Source organism: Dermacentor variabilis, chromosome 11, assembly GCF_050947875.1.
Source record: "Dermacentor variabilis isolate Ectoservices chromosome 11, ASM5094787v1, whole genome shotgun sequence".
Classification (NCBI taxonomy): domain Eukaryota; kingdom Metazoa; phylum Arthropoda; class Arachnida; order Ixodida; family Ixodidae; genus Dermacentor; species Dermacentor variabilis.
Genome location: NC_134578.1, coordinates 21,714,883 through 21,737,280, shown reverse-complemented (window position 1 = coordinate 21,737,280; position 22,398 = coordinate 21,714,883). Strand labels below are relative to the sequence as shown.

The window sequence follows — 22,398 nt, the reverse complement described above, 5'->3', positions numbered from 1 at the left end:
ATATTCGGAAAAGGTAAATATTTGCCCACTTCTGGTCATGACAAGTTAACTTGCTTTATTCCTGCAATCACTGCAGCCGCCACCCGCGAGTGCAACCAGAAAAAATGTGTACAGCGCACTCGTTAAAATTTTTGTGCATGGTATTGTCATTCATTATGAGCACGGTAGCACAAGACAAAGGGAGGACAAGGAAAGAAACAGAAGGGGCACTTCCTTGTCTTATTCTTTGCCCTAGGCTACCATACTTGTAATGAATCGTTACCAAGTCGCCCAGTTGTCAGTTATGTTGTTGTTATATCTAACCTTATTGCCTCACAATGGTGGCAAAATTTGCTCTGCAACATGACGTAACGATAGTGTCAGTGACGCCAGGTGCAGCATTTCGAGACCAAGATTAAAGGTACACTAAAGGCAAATATTAAATCGGTGTGGATTGTTAAAATACCATTCCAGGAACATTGAAACGCTTGCTTCTGTCCAAAAAAAGACTTGGTTTAAGAGCAAGCAGCATCTGTAAGATCCGCATACCTCTAGTGCAACTCAAGTTGTCTGCATCCGAGCGGAGAGTTACGATAGTGTAAGCACCAGCTTCACCCATTACTGCAATCGGTGAGTGAAAGGGTACCCGACAGCTGGCGCTATGATTTCTTGCACAAAGTGCAAAAGCGTGACCCAGAAACAGAGCCAAGACAGAAGCTGACAGTGCGAAAGAGGAAGGGAAAGTACACTCCTCTCACCACCGTGGACGATCTTTGAAGCTCGTTGCAATGGGCCTCGTTCTCGGCTGCTTGCAGTTTGTGCGAGTTTCGTGAGCCAGCAAAACTAGTGCAGCACTACGTGATAACGAAACTACTAAATGTGAAAGCGCAGAGTCAAGTGAAAACGGAACCATTAGGCTACCCGCGTCGTTGTCAAGGTTCACGTCAAGAGGTATCTTTTTCTTCTAAAAATTGAATAGAAATCGACAAGTAGCATTTTCTTTTGTCTTATAATGCAATGCAATGATCTTATCATTAGTGGTTGAGTACTGTTGACAGAATCTTAATGAGGAGTTTCTATGTCATCAAGATAGTACTTGAATGTCTCGGTGGAGTTCCAGATTGTTCCCTTCGTTTACTTCAGTGTCTCAATTACTAAAGCTCTGTTCTCGATAATATTCACGCCTTGGACGTCCTAGAGCATTAATCTGTTACTTTAGCTTGACTGAGTATGTGCCTTTAGCGTCCCTTTAACATCAAATTATGGTATCTTATATGCACTTACCGACTTTCATACTTGCCATTTGTCATCCTTTCACACGTTTCTGCAACTTAGAAAATGCATGAGTACTCCTTAAAGAGTTTGCTATGCAAAGTTCAAAATTTCCCTGCATACTTGTGGTAGTTATACTTTTGTCCGTGATCAGGCGAATTTGGACCTACAGGGAGACAGGTCAGTCATAGCAAGCTAAAATAAATAGCCTAGTTAAGGGAAAATGAGACATCCACCCAGCCGTAGCAATTGCTACAAAGGAAACCCATGCGGGTTCCTCGAGAAAAAAAAGCTTCGCAGTTAAAGAAAAATTCGTCCTGGTCCGGGACTCGAACCCGGGACCACTGCCTTTTCAGGCAGCTGCTACGTAATTATGTCATAAATAGCCTAGCTTGTCCATTAATAGCCTAAGGCATAGTAGTTCATGCAAGGAATTTATACAAAAAGTTCAGCTGGTTTGAATGAGTGAGATGTACACTTTGTACGTTATGTTTCCATACCCAGTTTGTGAGATGATTGAACTGAATGTATGTATTTTGGAAAGTGGGAAAAAGTCATTGGTTACGACACTGCTCTAAGCAACAATCCACAATGGTGGCTTCGTGACTGTGTTATTCTGTTAGTGAGCATAAAATAGCAGTTTCATCTCCCGACTTAGTGGTGGTCCTGGAAAGTGGGAGAAAAATGGAGAAATGCTTTTGCACTGAGCTTTAGATGAACATCAGAAAACCCCAGGGGGTTCAAATTATCTAAAAGCCCTTCATTATGTTGTCTTACTCGTAGCTCGTGTTGCTTTGAGGCTAACAATAAATCCAATCAGTTTGTCTGTCAGTCACTATGACAGCCAGTCAGTCACTGTCAGTGGGGGACGGTTGGTCACTATCACAGTAGGTCACAGTCAGTGACAGTTTGTCACTCTGTCATTAACTGTCATTATCTGTGGCAGTCAGTCACCATATTTTGCAGTCATGACCTGTCACTGTCTCGAGTCATGGTTGGTCACTGTCAATCTCAGTCAGTCACTCAAAGACGGTGATAGCTTTTGAGTTGTTCTAGTTTTCAAAGAGAACTGTAAATGTAGATAGTTTAATCCAGACCACCATGAAGTGTTTGACCACATTATGAATGAGAAAACATCAAATTGCTGTTCTTTATTTTTTATTGAAGGAGCTAAAATACATATAACTAAAAATAAAGTGACTGAAGAATTTCACAGACAACTCTGTGAAACCTTAACAGGTGCAGTGTTGAGCATGCTATTGGTGGATATATAAATTTTAAAAGGAGCACACTGTGGTTGGAATAGAAGCTCGGAGAACAAGTGTAGCATGTGGTTTTTGCATTTGTTATGCTTCTGTCTCTGATGTAATGAGCTCTTGCAACTCTGTGAGAGCAACATGCCCACGTCTGGTCATAAGTGGAACTGCTTATTCTTGTCCTTGCAGGGTAGCACTTTTTTATCCTTGTGCACAAAATGCTTTTCAAATGTGAAATTCTTCACAATATAGCCTTGCCTTAAGCCTCTGTGGTAGTGGGTGGAATATTCAATTCTTATACAATTCCATGCAACCTGCTTGCAGTATGGTCGCACCTTGAAAATTTTCTACCGTTAAAATAAGCCAAGAAACATTATCAATAGGGAAGCAAGAGTTGTTTATGTACGAGGCATTTCACTAGTTCCTTTATATTGCTTACCTTTCATAATAATTCACTTACCCTTCTGTCAGTTGCGATGCAGTGCTGTAATCATGTCTCATTTTCCCATAAGTTGCCGAGCACTCTGGCAAAACAGAAAAGTGCCTAATTACCTTCAAGTAAGCATGCTAGCATGCAATGTAGGCTGAAACTGTTGGTCATTTTTTGCCAATGTATGACCTTCACTTTGGTGTGTAGACACGCACAGTGTGTTCACAAGAGCTCTATGTCGTGCATACCCCTAGAAATCCTCGCATCCCTGGAGGTATCCATGTTCAGCTGTGGAAGCAAAGAAGGCATCGCAGGTGACTTCAGCTTCCTGTGAGTTGAATGAAACTCTTCTCATGTTCTCTTCAAGGTTGCCATTATGGCTGTTTATCAGTGTTTTGCGGATGTTATTTCAGCGGCAGGGTCTTTAATTGTCAAATCTTTTTGATTGAAAGTGACATTGGAGGACAGGGGATGTACTGCCACATGTGATCGGTCTTCCACGAGCGCAAAACTGCTGAACATCTTGCGCTTTCTTTGTTGGCAATTCTTTTTTCCTTTTGTGCCAGAAGCTGAGTAATGATGGATGTCCAATTTTGTTGCAACCAAGTCTCATCAGACATGGAAATGCTTTTTATGTCTCCTTCAAGTGTTGCGTGCGCAATTGTGTACTCTAAGACAGTGCATCGAAGCATTTTGAAACGCTGTCCATAACAAAGTATTAAGTGGCATCTCCCATGGTGTCTATGAGTGAGCCCAGTGGATGCATGCTGTTGCACGTCTTTGTGGAAGCAAACTGGCATTCCTCGCCAGGCGTGGCAGGCGCAGAGTGTGGGACCGAGGAGGAATCAGTGCGGCAAATGCAATGCATCATTGACGTTGTCGAACTAGTCAAGACGTCGCATGCCACTACGTTCAAATGGTGCCCTTGGTGCAATCAATGTGTGCAGCTATAGTGCGCAGTAGTCAGGAACGCTTGTCGTGCCACTGCTATCTTCGGGGGTGTTGCGGGAAAGCTTGCCGCCTGTCAACAGAGCGCATGTGGTCTTGCGTGGCAGAGTTCCATATATACATTTTACGTCTGACTTCGTTCAAAATAAAAAATTAGAAATGCATGCGCCTTTTCAGGTGATATAGAAAGTGTTCGACATGCGCAATAATGCAATATATCCGTGTTCGATATATCAAGGTTCGAAATATCGTGTGGGATCATTCTTTTTTTCATTGTTTTTCGGGATGTTTTACACCATGCAAAATTTTGAAGTGGCTGGATAGGCTACATTCAGCTAGGCTAGACATGAAATAGTTGATGCTCTCATATTTGACTCTCGCATCTAGCCCACATTCTGTAAACATAACAAAACTCTCTGAAGAATAGAAACTTTTCAATTCATTCTGCCGCAGTGTGCTTTCACGTTTCTGAAGTTGTAAAATGCACGCTGAAACTGAACTCTCAATGGATGACATTGACTCCTTATTGGGAAATCTCATATTTGTTATTGTATATATTCGTTACACACTGATATCATAGAAAAAGATGTTTAAGATTTACTCTTATATATGATAGTTCATTATATCCAGTCATTCGCTAAGTTCATGTACCGAGGTATGAGCACCAGCTAGCCTGATCTTGCACGTTAAGCCGCTTGGTGACGTTCAAGCCATACCACAAAGAGAAATAAACTTGTATCGCGTTGTATTGATTATGCGGCCCTTCATTTGGCCTGTTGATCTAGGGATGTGGCCCAGATAGAGGCAGAGCGGTCCCAGTTCCAGCACACCGTGCAGCGACTGACCAAGGAGAAGGAGGATGCCTTCCGTCAGTGGTCGCAGGTTGAAGAGGCCAACCAGGCGCTCACAGCCTCTAACAAGGACCTGCTCGAGCGGGTGCGAAGGTGCGTATGCATGCCTCGTCTTCACTTCACCCTTTCGAGTTTGCAAATTGGGCACATGAGGCTGGATGTGGGGGGATAATAACGAAGAACCATCGGAGTAGCGAAATTTCTGAATCGAACTTGAGAAACGCAGCCACCTGCCGCGGAAGCTTAGTGGCTACGGCATTGTGCTGCATTAAGCTAAGTCGTGGGTTCAATCCCGGTTGCAGCGGCCGTGCCTTGACGGGGCAGAAAGGCAGAGACGTTTGTGTACTTAGACTTAGCTGCACATCAAACAAGCCCAGGTGGTCAAAATTAGACCTCAGTCCCTCCACTGTGGCGTACCTCGTAATCAGATCATGCTTTTGGCCTCTAAGACCCCAGAATTTAATTGATTTAATTAGAAAATTGAGTCAGATATGAATATTGTAAGGAACAGTTCAAGTAATTTGCTTCAAAAATAATTATCTTACTCTGGGCAGACTTGTGCCTGAGAAGTGAAGTGCTAAGCTAGCGTTTGTCCTCGCTGATCGAGTGTTTCTTGTAATTGCTCGAAGGTTGCTTCTTTTTTCCTTCTGTTACTGTATGATGTGATCACGTGCAGCAATGGCGCGGGGCATGTTTTCGTGCGTATCTGCGGTGACGTCTTTCCTATGTGCCGTTGGTACATTGGAGGGGTCCATGAACAGGTGTGCATAGTTTGTACACTGTACGTGTCTGCCGTCAGTACTTTTCTTTCCAAGCAAAATAAAATATAAAGGTTTCTCGGAGTCCTCGGTAAAAAAGTAACTTGTTAATTTATTATTCATATCTGCCAAGTTGCTAGACTTTTCTGTTAAGTTTACAAATTTGAGGTTGTTCTACAATTCTACGGATGGCTTGTCAAGTTTTTGAAAAATAAGTTCTGTTTACAAAAAAAAAAAAAAAAAGCTTTAAGGGTGTCGAAAGAAGGGAAGGTGGAATAATTGCAATGCATGCGAAAAAAAGTTATGATGGTGCCTGTGGGGTCCTTTTGTCTCAGCGGGAGACGTATACGACAAAGGTACTTGCCTCGAGCGTGCTGTATTTATTTGCATAATGATTGCACTTGCTTAATGATCGCACCCCTGAATTTTGTCATGAAAATGAGATTTTTTTTTCTTTCCCGCGTAATGATCGCACCTCGAACTTGGCGCAGCGATATTTCGTGTGCCAAGACTAGCAGACGATGATCATGCTTACCACCTGTCGAATGCTGCCCAGCGGGTTCTTCGAAATTTACCAAGCGGCCTGCACGCAGGAAAAAGATTCTTAAGCAGATGCCCCATTCCATTCCTTTGATCACTTTCTGCACTTCAGAGAAAAAAAAATATCTACTGCCACACTTCCCTTGGCTTTATGATTTGTAGGCTTTGGAATGGTTGTGGCCAACAACAACAAAACTGTTGCTGTAGCATCTCTATGGACAGTGGACAGCCATGTTTTCCTGGAACGTATTAATGAGTAAAAAAAGAAGCATAACTATATTGTGCCATTTTTGTTTTTTCTTGATTGCAAACGTTGGCACTAAGAAATGGGACGAAATGGGATCGTTTCAACGAGGTTCTACAGAATTCAATATTATGAAAATCTATGTGTCGTGTGGTAATATTTGCGAGAAAGATTTTACATTTACTTCAATATATACAATAATTTGTTACATCTGTTTTCACATCGAGGTTCAGTTGTGTCAAAGTTCTACTGTAGCAATGACTATTCACTATTAATATTTGGGATTTTGGATATTCATACATCTCTAATAATGAAAATGACTGGGAACGATGGATGTCACAAACTTGTTGTCCCCACCCGATCGCCCGCAGCCTGTGCCAAGAAGTGGAGGCCCTGAGGAGTGCCAGTGTGGAACTGGAGGAGACCAAGGCTGCCCTCGCTGCCACCAGTGCCGCCCGAGAGCAGGCCGAGCAGCAGCTTGTCCAGGCCCGGGCAGCCCGGGCGGCGCTCCAGAGCCAGCTGGAGAGCAGGATTACTGAGGTGGGAGTCAGTCATTAACCCTTTAACTCCCAGGTTCTTTCGTCAAATTGTGCACAAATTTACGAAGTTTTCTTGTTCCAGCAAGTTTTTGAACAGTATATCCGTATCCAAAAAAATATATTTATTACGAACAAATATATTACGGACAACTTCCGTTAACTCGACCCGGATAAGACCAACAAATAGATTGAATTATCCGGAAGTTTGAATTGAACAGAATGCAGGAAAAATTCCAAAACACACTGCTGATTCATTTGGCACTCTTTACCCAGTATAACGCGTTGCCGAATCAAATGCATGCCCACTTTTTATGTGTACAAGGTAGTAAACTAATCTAAAAATGACATTAAAGCTCCTAAACAATCTAGAAACCTAACGCGCACCCAATATTTTACCAAGCAATATTATTCCACTATTGATGCCGGTTTTCTAAAGTCAGCTTCGCCACAGGGTTTTCTTTTTTTAAGTGAGTTTTGCCGCAATGCAATTATGTTATGCAGCAAAGCATATAAGCGTTACTAATATGGTTTTAGTTTCGTGTCCGCGTGCACCATAAAGGCAGTTTTCTGCCCAATTTTCTTTTTAAAAAGGCATGCACTAGAATAGGGTAAATACCGTAATCAAAGATTGTGAACTACGGTTATTGCTTGACAATCTTCCTTGGGTGGGCCGAAAATAGGCGACGACTTGAAAAATGACCTATGTTCAATGTATACACTGTCCTCCAAGCTCTGCTGAGACAGGTGCTACCACTAAGGGGGTTGCTATTGGGGTGACCGTAGGGGTCACGTGCGTGCATGCTGACCGGTCAAGTCCGAATTTGTGGGGGTCTCACCCGTGCTCTTCGGACAAAGGAACGACAACACAGTAGTGTACGGGCGTTTATTGTGCCTTTTATACACTAACGCTTGCTAGCCGAAATGCTATCCACAAAACATGCCGAGGGGTGCGCGACAAATCGAGGAAGTCCGACTCGCTGCAACCGGCTATCGAGCAAATATGTTCGCCCCATGCTAGACACCAACGCCTGGTCATTTGTGCGTACGGTCACGCGAACGGTGGCGCGTTTGAATGAGACCTCGCGAGACGGCCTTGCAGAAACATGGATTGGCGCACACGCGGAATGTCCGTGCCACTTGCTGGCCCGTAGCCAAAAGCGAGAGAGCTTATTCCCTGTCGGGCCTGACTAACCCTGCTGTTAGGTGGCGTTAGCAGAGCAACGCTTGTGCCATCTTTCGTACTACCTTGCAAGCAGACCGGCCATGCGGCAAAGCCGGATTACAGGAGATGGGAGCTATGCGGGAAAACAACATATCAGGGGACGCGCGAGAGTCTCGCATCTCCTTATCCCACCTACCTTAAATCACTGTATATTCCGGCGAAACACGTCACATGGTCTAATGTCAATGCGTGCTCCGCGAACAAGGTAGTACACGAAACAGTGGCCACGCCGATCAAATGGCCACACACTGTCCATAACATGCGAGCCGACATTATCTTTGGGGTAAAAAGGCTAATTTTAGGAACAAGGTAACAGAAGTTGGGGCTCACAGAAATGCATGGGCGTAGGCCGGGACCGGAGTTGTGAACTGGAAATTGGCGCATCCATCACGACAATGCTGCTGCACATTCCTCGCACTTGATTCAGACCTTTTTTTTTTTTGGCAAAAAACCGGACTCCTGGAGTTCAACGGGCTCCTTACTCTCCTGATATGGCCCCGTGCGACTTCTGGCTGTTTCCCAAAATCAAGAGGTCATTGAAAGGAGCGCAATTTCAGACAAGAGAGGGCATTATGGCTTCAACGACAGCTGAGCTAAACTCCATTCCGAAAGAGGCTTTCTCGGATTGCTTCCAACAATGGCAGCACGTCTGGGAGAAGGGTGTGGAGTGCCAGGGAGACTACTTTGAGGGTGATTAGGTTTCCAACGCTCCAGTTATGCCAGTTTTTTTTTCTTTGGCCAAAGGTCGGATACTTTTCTAACAGAGCTTGTATATGAAGGTCCGAAAAATAAATATTTCTTTATGAATATATTTTCTGTTCAATAAGATCAAGTGCTTTTTTTTCCTTCTGTAGCGAATGAATTAGTGACATCCTGTTGTACTGAACACCAATGAGGTTCTCAGTTTAATAGTGGACTTGTATCTTGTGGCAATCTTATTTATTGCATAGAAAGCTTTGCTTTCCATATCTCCGAAATACAGAATAGCTATCTCAACTTTACCACAAGTGGGTTGTCGTATGATCAATTTGTGCGGCAGACACAAGGAGCACATGTCATGCGACTCGATCACTGCAATGCGTGTAGCCGGCGCCCACTGACAGTGAAGCACAAGTGCCTTTTCATTGTCAGGTTCATCGTGATTTGCGATCTTCCTGAAGTTTCTGAATCTTCCTGAAGATTCTGAAGTCGGGAGGATCAAGGCAAGCTTGTGCGACGCTCACACTTGCTCTTGTTGCTGTTCCCTCTGTTCGTGTTGCGTTATCTTTCGATTGGTCCTGCCGACCTGGACGAACCTTGTACCGGCGGAGGTAGCCCCAGTTGACGCTGGGCCGTTCTGCTAGCTGTGTATGTGATCCCCACATTGAGCCAACACTAGCGAGGGCTTGCTGCGACTTCTGCCGATGTGTCAGTTGGGGCAGCCCATCCGTGACGCGCTTTCATTTCATTTCATTTATTGAAGCCTTAAAGGCCTGAAGGCATTACATAAGGCGAGGGCAAACAAAGTGTGAGGAACTCTTCATCACGCAAAGGAGAGAAAAGAGGAAGAAAAGATGGACGAAGAATAGAAAAGGAAACAACGCTCAGGATGGAACCGAGCAAGCGGTACTATAATCAAAATCACTGTAAAAAAACTATAAAATACAACAAAATGCATACTACATAAATACTACTAAATACATACTATGCATGAGAATGAATCACTATCAATTAATTACTTAAAAGGGGTCAAGTAGCAAATGCATTTTTAACAAACCATTCTAGGAGCAGTGGATTGTTAGTTTCTCATGGAAAGTCGTGTGGTTGGCGGAAGAGACAATACAGTTGGGAAGAATGTTCCATAGCGCTATTGCATTTGGAAAAAAAGAACCCTTCATCAAAGACTTACGGCACTGAATGTGCGCGATTGGACAGCTGTGGTTGAGGCGGGGAGAGATTCTAGGCGGGGGTTGTAGTCGAGGGTGTCTGGCTATTGGGTGATAGTAGAAAGAGTGAAGAGTGCAGAGACGCGAGATGATACGACGTGATTGGAGACTGGGAAGATCGAGTGTGCGTTTTAGTACAGGTATGCTAGTTTTACTTGAGTAGTTTGACATGATAAAGCATGCAGCACGATTCTGAATGGCTTCTAATTCGTAGGTGAGATACGCTTGCGAGGGGTGCCAGGTAGATGATGCGTACTCCAGTTTCGGCCGAACGTATGTCTGATATGCAAGTTTTTTAATAGCGGGCGATGCAGATTTCAGATTGCGACGCAAAAAACCAAGTGAGCACGAGGTGTTTGCGCATATTGTTTCAATGCGAGTAAGCCATAATAATGACAATGTCAAGTGAACGCCTAGATACTTATAGCAGTCTGTTCGTGGTATTGGCTTCCCATTTGCACCGAAAACTAGGTGAAATGCTCGTTTGGCCAGCATCGAGCACGAGGGGCTTTGCGGCCCATGCGACACGTAGCACAGTTAAAGGATATGTTTATTGCCGCAAGTTAAAACACACACAAAAAAGAAGACAAATGGAAGACAACAAGGGCGGCTGATTTAGTTTGGGCAGTGACCCAGGCATATACATATACACATACAGGCATGTGCAGGTTGTTCACGAACCTACGTTATCCAGCGGTCAATCTCGTGTCTGATTTGTAGAGCAAGATAGATATATCGCTAATGCAACTTGAACCTTTCTTTTTTATATAATAAGCTTCCTTCTGTGTGTCTTCTTTTTGTGTGTGTTCTAACTTGCGGCTAAAAAACATGTTTTTTAGCTAGCACCAACTAGGCCAACAAGCAGTTCTGTTACAACATATGTAGCACAGTGCAGGTCTCAACTCCAAATAATCGGATATTCTAATAATCGAATAGTAGATATCCGATTTGCGAATTGAATTACTGGAACGTTCGCTGTTCGATTCGGTGATATTTGAGCATTTTCAGACCTCTACTGACAAGGTGCTGAGAGTTGCCTCGTTATTGTTCCTTCCAGGTGGACAGCCTGCAGGAAAGGCTGACAAAGTCCCAGGTCCGCGAGAAGAAGGCTTCCGAGGCAGTGGCTAAAAACCGGCTACGGCTGCGCGAGCTCGAGAAGCGCAACCTCAGCCTCAAGGAGCAGCTGTCTCAGGTACAATGGGCTCATCTGCAGGGGTTGCACTGAGGGAAAGCATCGAAAACTTTCAGCGCAAGAAATAGGGACAATTGAAGACGTGCACATGCGTTTTTGTAGACTGATGATGAAGGGATTCTTATCACCCGTCACAGCTGAACCTTAATCTGGAATCGCGCACTATGATGTGCCTCATAATCAGATCATGGTTTGGGAAAGCAAAATCACATATTTTTTTTTCTATTTTTAAGGTACTGTTCTGTTGTATTTGACTTTGTAGCTCGTCATCAATGTATTTGTGACGATATATTGTGTGATTTTGTTGCGCAGGAGTCCAGCAGACTTAATGAGAGCACAGCTGCGGTCCAGGATTTGTCCAAGACACTGGAGGTACGGCTCGGTTGCACTTGTAAATCATTTGCGCTTGCTCTGTGATCTGCTCATCTCCGGGTTAGCTCAGATGGTCGAGCGACTGCCCTGATAAAGAGTTGGGTCCCGGATTCGAATCCCAGACCAGAGCGAATTGTTCAACTGTCAAGCTTTCTTTCTGAGAAACCCATATGGGCTTCCTGTCTGGTTTCGTGCTAAAATTTAAATGGATGACAATTTTTCTCTTTCACAAACTTTCCTCGACTGTGCGGGCTTCGACACAACTGATTTCCATATTTGATACAGTCAACCTCCTTTAATTCGACTCCAGTTAAATTGGATTTTTGATTAAAATGGTACCGACCGGCACCTATGCATTCCTATAGGCCCATGCTTTCGTTACTCCAATCATGTAATTTATCTTTGCTAGATAAACCAAACTTGATCAGTCAGAACCACGTTCCTGACCCCTATGGCGACCTCAATGGTGGGCCCTTTAGTGACAGTGCCTGTCTCAACATGAGCTTAGGGGTCAGCGAATGCATTGAGCCCACGTCCTCTCCCGTCGAAAACGCCTATTTTTGGCTTGCCCTAGGAACATCTTCAAGCAATAACCATAGCTCACAATGTCTGATTACAATATTTAGCCAATTCTAATGCGCGCAGTTTTTCTTTTTTTTTTTCTTTTCAGGAAAAATTGGGCCGAAAATTGCCTTCGGGGTGCAGTAGACCCTTTCATAACTGTAAAGCTAGCTTTCCTGCGAGCTACATTGCCCAAGTAATGGCAGGGAAGTCATTTGTTGCGAACAGCGAGCACAGACACTGTTTACCAACATTATGACGTGGGAAATGTAGGCATTGGTTCTTGTGATGAAACCATGCGCAAAAGACAAACACCAGCATGTGTAGTGAGTACTTCGTCGTTTCTTTAACAATGACTGCTGCAGCCATTAGTTGGACAAATGTGCAATGCAGTGAAGCGCACTTGCATATTAGGGAAAAAGGTCTATTGGGTACGAAACCATAACAATCTCCACGCCATTTGTGTGCTTTATACTATAGCATAAATGTATTGCGGCAAAGCTGATTTTAGGATACCAGCTGCTATTGTGCAATACATATTAGACCATTGCCCATTTTTCTTGCCGAAAGATTAGGTGCACAATAGATTTATATTTTCTTTAGGAGCTTTAATGTAATTTCTACATTGGTTTTCTAGCTTGTACTCAGAAAGGGGGCATGTCTTTTGATTTGGGGGCGTGGTAGAATCGTGCAAGTTTACGTTATGAATTTAGTATCTTATGTGTGTTTATGCATTTTTTCTGTATAATGTTTAATTCAACCCACCAGATGATTCTATCAATTTCGTTGGTCCCATCCAGATCAAATTAATAGAAGTCGACTGTATTGCATTCTGTATTTGGCACTTATGTAACTGAAGGTGTTGCATTTGTGAAATGTGGTGCAAGATATCTTCTTTTGCAGTAATACCTATCCTAAATGTCTCTCGTGTTCAAAATTGTGCTACAATTGCGATAGTCAAACTTTGATTTAATGAATCCTGATTGAAGAAATTTTTCATTCACACGGACACCAAGCAGAAAAATTATTTGAGATGAAATTATAAGATATACTTCCAAAATACCAAAAAAGTCATTCTTGCTGGTAGAAGAGGCTTTGAAAGCGAGCAAAAACAAAACCTGGTGACAGCATCACATTGAAGTTACTGCACCAGCCAGGTGTGCTGTTTATGAATTTTGACGGCTTCTGAGTAGCCCTGGCTAGTACTTTATTTGCAGATATGTAATACACTGTATTCTGAATGGTCCAAGGACTGAACTTCAGGAATTGAAACATCTATACTGAGCCCCGACATTCAAAATAAGAAGAAAAAAATTTTTTCATAACTGTGAGGCCACAATGACTTGCCATTGCTTGAGTATTGGCACAAAATTAAAGGAATCGTAGTTTTACCTTCATTTTCTTTCTCAATACACAAGCTATTATCGCAAAATGAACGAATATAGAGTTGTGAAAGAATATTCTATCAGTTAAACTGATTTAATGTTTTAGAGCGCAGGGGGCTCTTAGGCATCCGGTCTTGTGTTTTGTGTCGGCGTTGTCTCTTGACGGAATTGAGTGAACGAGTACAGCGAAGGACGAAAGGGCGAACGCATAGTGCAGTGGGGGATGAAAGACGGTGACAGCAAAGAGAATGCGAGGAGGAAAGTGGGGGGAGGGTATGGTGAAAGCGTGAGAAGAAAAGTGTAGTGCCGCGCGAGATGGGCTCTGTGGTGACAACCCCTACGAGGTGGCGCCAGATTAGCATGCCGTTATTTGTTCACCGATGGCACGCGGTGAGCGCGTCGACCGATACCATCTATGGAAACGAAGCGCTGCATGAGTGGAAGTGTATCTGTGCTAGCTGCTGTGAACCATGCCCGTGCCTCACCCACGCGCTGCCTCTCACGATCTCCCAATTAGCGAGGCAGTCGCGCCACACTTTGTTCCATTTGAAGGGTGCTGCACGAGACAAATTGTCCATGCAACTTTGTCGACTTGATATAAGATTGACTCGATGTCCACTGAAATTGCCCTCATAGAAGAACGTGCTTCGCTGTCGAGTCAATCAATTATAGGTTTCACTTTAAGGCCTTCAAAATGCCCGTTTAGCCTTTCACCACTACTTATACTGGATTGGCACATTGTCATACGGTTAAAAAGGTGCCCTTGTCTTTTAATCCATTCCTTTCAGACACTGGAACAGAGGCAGAAAGACACGGAGGATGAATTGCGGCTAAAGCGCGTGGAAAATCTCCGGTGAGCGGGCTTGCTACATTCGTTAATGTTCCTTTCACCCACGACTGCGCTGTTCTGAAAATCTGCGACAATATGCATTTGAGCATGCCATAACTTGCATCAGTGCCTCAATTGTATGTGCATGTTAGGCCTAGAGGAGGGCCTCTTGGTTTTATAGCTGCTAATAAAGTGCGCGTGTCCAGCACACTCTTGTTTGCTGTTCCTCCACAGTCGCAAAAAAACATTTTATTTTCTATTCGTAAGAGGTCATGGATTTGAACACTGGCCGCTAAGGCCGCATCCCGATGGTGCTGTCTGTGAGAATTTATGTACCGAACGTTTGACACTTTCCTGCCCGTGGGAAAAACGGCAGTTCTTGAGTAGCCTAGTAAATATTTCTTTTCCTACCACAGAACATGTGTGAGGCTAAATTGTATAGTATCAAATTGAAAAGGAACAAATTCTCTTACTAGTGGTATTAGTCCCAAACTTGCTTATTAAAAAGAATCTGAAAAAAAAAAATCTAAACAAAAGTTTTCTAGAGACAAAGAAAGTTGTAAAAACATCATTGTTACGTAGCATAGAAAACCCTTAAATAGGTTGCAGAGTTTAAATTTTTGGCGCAGAGGACCTGTGCAATATTTCAACAAATGTAATCTTTGTATGTAAAACAATTCTTGCGATAAGAAAAGAAGAATGTTAACCCTAGTGACTAGCGCTAGCAATGTGCTGAGGTTGACTTCCGACCATCTTTACACGCAAAACTTTACTCCCTGCACGGCCGCTGGCAAATGATTCTGATTGAAGGATGTTAACACTACGAAGATAAGAACTGGCACCTTTTCTATATCAGCGCACAGCAGCTGCGAAACACTTTGGCAAACAAAGCAAAACAATGTTCTGAAATCTGACGAACCGAAGCTAGTCTTCCGCGTCAGTGCTGGTTCCAATGTCCAAAAACTCTTGCGCAGCTGCATTTGAATTGAGTAGCAGTGTGACATTTTCGCGCATGAGCAGCGGCTCGCGATGTCAATTCCATCTTGGAAACTGCAAACGCTCATCATGCCTACCCCGCTCCTTCTACGGAGGCACTTAAAAAAATTTGTGTGTGGTGGTAAAGAAAACTGAAAAATGAAACAGACTAAATAGTTCCTAAGTAACCCGATAAATGTCGCCAGCTGTCTGAGAGCACTCGCAAACCATTTAGTCCCCATGTTGCTCTGCGACGTTTGATCAATCAATCACTTAGTCTAGTTTACACTCTACTATTGCTTTTGACTGCTGTGTCTACAGCCAAGGCACGAGTTGCGTGAGATGTTTGCGTCAGCTTGTTTGGGAAAAATAGGTTGGGTTTCTCTTGTGATAGCTTTGCGATTGGTTAGCTCGAGAGCTGAGTCTCTGGTTGTCTTGAGTACACGTGCATGTTAGCTTGTTCGCTCTTCTGCTCTCTCGTTGTCACTTGGATTCTAGTGCTGAGGCAAAACGTGAGTACGAGAACACATTGGTTGGAACGAGCAGAGTGGTTTATTGTGGGTCATTGTGCTTGCGAAGGTGCATCCCATTGTTTCTTGCTTGTGACGCACAAGTGGTTTCTGCAGATGGCATGCCTATAACGTGCTTCCACGGTGCTTACGTCACATCCTCGGCAGGGTTACGTGTTTGCTTATGTGTGCCTTCAAACGCATCTACTTGTCAGTTACTGTCCTTGCCATAGAGTAAAACCTGACAATATCGAGCTTGTTTATGTAGGATTATCCCTTATGTGGAACAATTTTTGAACACCGTCATGTTACAATGAGAAGGCATAGCAAAAAGTATGGTTACATTGAACAAAAATAGCTGCCACTGCTGATACATTAAACTTCCAACTGTGAAAAAATGCCCCAGAACTTGGTTTTCCAGCACGGCAACCGGGTGAACTGTCGAAACTCCCTAAAAAAAAAGTGGTTTAGCCCAGTTGTGCCTGGGCACAGGTCTGGGCACCCCCCTGCAAGAAATTATCCTGGTCTGCCCTGCAGCCCTTGTTCCCACAGTCAATGAGTGTTTCCCGTCAGCTCCTTTTCCTGCACATTTATGGCTTGGGGAGATTTGCTCCGCTTTTTTCATTGTGTTGTTTTGTCACATGCTACCTCTGTGTTTTGTGTGATGGCTATTTCGGACTGGCAGAATGTTCCGTTGACCACAAAATTGGAAATTATCGAATCGGATGCGCAGAGGTCCACCAGTATCGGCCACAAGGATCCCAGAGTGCTTTGCCATAAACATATAGAAAGAAAATTTGCAATGTCTCAAGTAGATTTGAACTCCGGTCCCACAGAGTGCCAGCTACCTCGCAGCCAATTTGCCGATGGTACAGCAGAGAAAAATATTGCATGCGTAGTGCATAGTCATGGCAGCAGCTGTCATAATTGGCTGATATGGCACTCTGCAGCCCACCTATACACCAGCTTTGAGGTGAACGGAGTGAAAGGAAGCCAGGGGTTAAGTCTAAAAAGCAGGACAAAAGAAGAGGAGGAAGAAATAGTCGTGCCTCTCCAGTCAGTCTGCCAAAGAATGCTACCTCCACAATGAATGAAGTTTTCTCCTTCTTCTTCTACAATAAGGCTTCGACTGGGGCTAGTTCGTGTGACATCATTCTGTTTGCTGCGCTATACTGTTACAGAAATGACAAAAAGAAAGACTGACGCTCATGTGCGGTTCTTGAAAATAGATTGCTCCGTCCACATTGGCAAATGTTTACACTAACCAATACCGTACGAAATTGCACAAGACTTCCTCTGAATAATATTGCGCTAGCTATCGCATCGCTGCTTTGCATTATGGGGCAAAACTGCAATTTCTTTCGTAGTCTAGTTTAGATATAACAAATAAAATTTTGCTCCTAATGCGTCTTCTTTATGTTGAGGTTCAAGTATATTCTTTCAGGCTGAGTTCTCTGCCATTAAAGTGTCTCTCTCTGGTTTTCGGGTCGGGAAATCCCAGAAATCGGCCAGTGTCGTTGGGTTTAGGAAAGTCATTGCCGAAAGAAAAGTCCAACTCCCAAACCTTGTCCAACACAGGCTGAGGGAAGTGCTCTTCGAGCGGAGCGCTCTGGTTGTCGGCGACGGCAGCACGATCACTGGCACGGAGTTGCACGACACCAGCCCCGCAACCATGGCTGTCGCTGGTGAGGCCAACCTGGACAGCGACGAGGGCGTCCGTTCCATCTCGCCGGCCAACGCCCTTTTGTTGGACCTGTCGTCGTCATCCTCGCAGCAGCCCATCAGCGACGAGCTCTTCCTCAGCACACTTGACCTCCCTTGTGCGAGCACGCCGGTGAGCTGGCGTCGTCTCGATGTCTGCTTCAACGTAGATGTGACTCCTGGTAATTCGGCCCCATTGGGACTGACAAAAATGATCAAGTTGTCCAGCGGGCCGAATTAAGCAAAATTCATTGAAGAGAGAAAGACTCCAAAACACACCGCTGATCCATTTGGCAGCATTTGCCCGATACCAACACACCCTCAAATGAGGCGTCCACCCACTTGCAGAAAACTAACATAGAAATTACTACAAAGCTTCTAAACAAAGTAGAAGTCTATCCCGCATGTGATTTTATAGCAAGAAAAATGGGCAAGGTTCTAATACGTGTTGCGCAGTGGCTGCTGGATTTTTTAGATTCCTAAAGTCAGTTTCGCCGCATGGTTTTTAAAGTCAGCTTCATGGCATGTCTTTTGTTTTTTTAAGTCAGCATTGCCACATTATACCCTTGTTAAGCGGGAAAGAATATGAACATTGTGAAGGTGGTTTTAGTTTGATGCGCAGGCAATTCAGGGCCCAATTTTCTTGTAAAAAAAAAAAAGGCACATAGTAAAATTGCATAAATACCCTAATTAGACGTTAGCTACTGTTATTGCTTGAAGATTTTTCTACAGCAGGCCAAAGATAAGTGTTTTCTACGGGAGATTACTTTTTGTTCAACGCATTTACTATCCCTAAGCTCCACTGGGACAGGCGCTGCCATTAAGCGGGTCACCATTGGCGTTAGGCGCATGCGTGCTGGTGGGTAAAGCTCGAATTATCTGATAAAGCCCAATTTTAGGATCAAAATAATGAAAGTTATGCTCGTAGAAATGCATGGGTGCCAGCCGGGGCGTTGAGTTTGGATCGAACTAGCTGAAAAATCGAACGACTCCGACTAACGGAAGTCTACTGTGTCTGAATCTGAGGGGCATAGTCAAGACTGCAGTTCGTGGCTCGACGTGGAATTGTGGACCGTGCACATTATAGTTATTGGCCTCGAGCTCCACCACTGGAAAAGCTGGCGCCACCGTCGGCGTGACGTGCTAGGAGGGATCACGTGGACATAGCGGCCGCGTCGGCTGCTTCGGGAGCGCCGAAGCGAGCTGAAAACGAGTTTAAATTCCCTCGTACGCTGCGGTCCTCATTTAGTGGCGAAATTTTCCCGCTTCGAGTGTCTGCTTTACAACGCTTTAAAGCACTACAATAGGTAGTGGCTGCCTTTGAAGGCGCGCAACATGGTAGGCTACTGCTCGGTGGCGCAGGGCCGGACGCACGTAACGGAGGCCGGTGTCAGCCTTATTCACACGTAACCGCAGGAGAAGAAGCTGCGTGAAGCTTGGCTCGCGAAACATAAAACCAGCAAACAGTCATCGGCTACAACTCGGTTATGCAGCATGCACAGACGCGAGGAAGATTTCTGCTACGGCGCCCGGTCTGCGATGTTCTGAAAACGCGCACTGAGACGCTGGTTCGAGTCCGCTGCCCGACTAATGACATGACGGTTTGGTCTATGAACTTGTCGATGCTATAGATACTGGCAAGTTCAGTGGAGTGGAAAGGCAGCGGTAAGAAGCACATTTAAAAAAGCACGGCATATGGTCATGTTTGTGTTATGAATGAATGCACTGGATTACAAAAAAGAAGCAGCGGGAAATCACACGCTGAGAACACCGATAAACATACATTGCGATGCAACTCGAGCAATAATATTGAAACGTGCAAGAATTTAGAAGAAAAAAAAAAGATTGAATCGTCGCGACGGCACATCACAGTCCCCGTAGGCGTCGAAGTCACTACAATAAAATTATTTTTGAACAGCTCTGATAGCGCCCACGCAACAATGGTTGCTTGTATACTGTCCAATGCTCATATTCTGCGGCCTGAAGCTCATGGCACTGAGCGCAAATGCGCACGCGGCGAAAGCGAAACAGTGCGCGGACAAGCATGCAGACGCGCAGTCGGTCGCTGCGAATCTGCGCGATCGTGCATTGAGGCTTCGATCTATTACGCTCCATTTAGTTATACAAACATTATAAGAACATATTTCACATAGTTTGCTCTCAGCGTATACCTACCTTTCACGCAAGAAGCCGGTTCGGGAGACTCCATCGCGGCGACCGCGCGCAGCGGCGTTCACTGTACGTATTCGGTAAAGAGATAGCGTCTGAAAACGATTGTGTGCTTTCAGTTTGCCCAAAATTATTATTTAGACAGTAAAAAACTTCTCTAGTTTCGAAAGTACTTACAGAAGTGTCCGGGAGAGCTCGCGCGTGGTGTTTTCAGTGAGCGCTGACAGCAAAACTTATGAGGAGCGCGCCGCGTGATCCCTCATACTACGCCAGCGAGGCGCTTCCGATAGATGGCGACTCCGTAACTCCTCGCCGCCAATAGTGTGACCTTAAGGAGAATGAAGTGCTGTTTATTGCCTGGTGTGGAAAATTGCAAGGTTGCCTTAGGCGTGGAACCTGCAAGTGTACGCACATATGCAGTCGAACCTTGTTATAACGAAGGGAAAATACTCGCACGTATACACGAGCATACACAAGCAGGTTACACTTCTGTAGCCTGCTTTTGAGGGCACAGGTGTGCCCAATAAAAAGCTAGTTTGGCTACTTTCTTCACCATCGCTACTACGTGACAATACATTCACTGTATCTGTTATACGTCGTAAGCATTATTCTTCACAAACTAATATTGGTAAGAAACATTTTAGGTTTCCTTCACTTTATCTGATAATTTATCAGATTTCCACTGTGTACAGGAAAGCATACAGGTGTTACACATAGCTGTTTATTAGTGCACTAGTTAATACAGCTACAGCAGAAATCTGTTCAGACTGAAATTTGGCCTTCGTGAAGTCCGAGTGCTAAGAACATTGTTTAAATGCAAGCACCAAGGGCGTCACTGCCTCATAAAGCTGTAGTCATCGTGCACACCGTGGAATGTATTTATTTATACTGCGATCCTCGTAGGGAATTTCAGCAGGGTGGAAATACAGATTGACAAATATTTTTTAAACACAGTCAGCTTCCTATAATTCGACCCTGACGTGACCTACGAAGTTGATCGAATTATCCGGCAGTTTGAATGACAAAAGATGCAGAAAAAATGCAAAAACACACCGCTGATACATTTGGCAGTATTTGACCAATCCTAAAATGCCCCTAATTCAAATGCGGGCCTGCTTTCTATGTGTCCAAAGTAGAAAACTAATGTAGAAACGGCAATAAAGCTCCTACACAAAGCTGAAATGTAATGCAAACCTGATTTTTTAACAAGAAAAATGAGCAGGGATCCAAAGGTGACTGATTACCTGAAGTCTGCTTCGCCGCAATAAGGCTGCATTGTGCGGTAAAGCATACAAACGTCGTAAATGCAGTTAGGGTTTCAAGTTTGTTTGCACTGCGCAAGCAATTTTCAGCCAAATTGTCCTTGAGAGAAAAACAGCGCATTAGAATTTGGTAAGAACCATAGTCATTGTGAGCTGCTGTTACTGCTTAAAAACCTCCCTAGGGCAAACCAAAAATAGGTGTTTTCTATGAGATATGACGTATATTCAACACATTCGCAGTTTTCTAAACTCTGCTTATACATGCTGCCGCTAAAGGGGTCGCTATTACAGTCAACATAGTGGTCACACGCACACATACTGAGTTGGCAAGTTCGAATTATTTGGCAAAGGCTAATTTTACGATCGAAATAACAAAAGTTAAGGCCCATCGAAATGCATAAGCGCCAGCTGGGACCTTCGACGAGCATTGAATGAGCCGAGAAGTAGAATGAACCTGGGTCAGATAAACAGAAGTCTCCTGTACCACAAGTATCAGAAAGCAAACAAGCACGAATTGCACCTGGAAAAATACACCAAAAGCAACAAATAATGCGATAGCATGCTCGAAAATCACCTCAAGGTGACTGTTTAGGAAAGAAAATTCAAAAGAATTATTTGCTTCATGAAACGGAGTCATTGGCGAGGTTGGGTGGCATATTTCAATGCGAGTGCGATTGTTCTTGTGGTACCTATTCTATTTTCTTGTATTAGTTGACGGAGGAGAAGTTCTTGTCTAAACATACAAATTCTTTCAGTTAAATGCTTGCAGTTTAGATTTGTCGAAAGACAGTAGCTGCATTATTGATGTGCCTCCAAAACTGTTTTAAAGTGGAAGGCATATTTTTTGTACTCCTTCAAGTTTACCAAATGTTCATTTCAGTTTGCTAGTCTGAGGTTATTGATCCATAGTCCAACATGAGAGTAGGATAATGAATTTGTAGGCTTCGAATTGCACAGAAAGATTGAAAGCTGTAGCGTTCTTCAAAGGAAATATAGTTTAGGGTTTGCCGTTTGCACCGTTTCATCGTGTTTTCTCCAGCTAAGGTCATTCGGTATCCAAAGGCCTAATAATAGAAGTTCTATTACCTTTGGCTTGCCGAGCATTTTGGCTGCCGCTGCGAGACTGTTCTTATGTGTCTGACACTGCTGACAACAGTGCAAGTCTTGCTGCGCATGTAACGGCCTAATTATGACACTTTCATTATCTGCTTGTTGTGTCTAAGGCATTCTGCTGCAAAGCACAAGGTCAGGGGTTTGGCTCTAGTGGGGTCAAAATACAAAAGTGTTCTTGTACCGGGTTTTGGGTGCACGTTAACCCCATATTGGTCAGAATTAATATAAAGCACTCTCCTATATCATCCCTCATGACGTTCTACGTACATTCTGTGCATTTAAAACGCACAATTTAATTTCCTAATAGGTCGCTGCTTTGCAAGTTGAAGCGATATACTGCAACGTTTTCAAGTATGAGAGGTTTAA

The 22,398-nt window shown here is 44.0% G+C and overlaps 1 protein-coding gene across 7 annotated transcripts in view; it reads left to right on the top strand.

Annotated features, from left to right (window-relative positions):
* LOC142563919 (uncharacterized) overlaps positions 1 to 22,398 on the top strand; it is a 253,141-nt gene that overhangs the window by 64,487 nt on the left and 166,256 nt on the right. For all 7 annotated transcript variants that reach the window (XM_075674643.1, XM_075674639.1, XM_075674642.1 and 4 more), the window contains exons 5-11: positions 3,192 to 3,267; positions 4,671 to 4,829; positions 6,650 to 6,818; positions 11,022 to 11,156; positions 11,469 to 11,528; positions 14,263 to 14,327; positions 17,366 to 17,621. In XM_075674643.1, the coding sequence (XP_075530758.1) occupies positions 3,192 to 3,267; positions 4,671 to 4,829; positions 6,650 to 6,818; positions 11,022 to 11,156; positions 11,469 to 11,528; positions 14,263 to 14,327; positions 17,366 to 17,621 (920 nt within the window). The remainder of the gene's footprint in view (positions 1 to 3,191; positions 3,268 to 4,670; positions 4,830 to 6,649; positions 6,819 to 11,021; positions 11,157 to 11,468; positions 11,529 to 14,262; positions 14,328 to 17,365; positions 17,622 to 22,398) is intronic.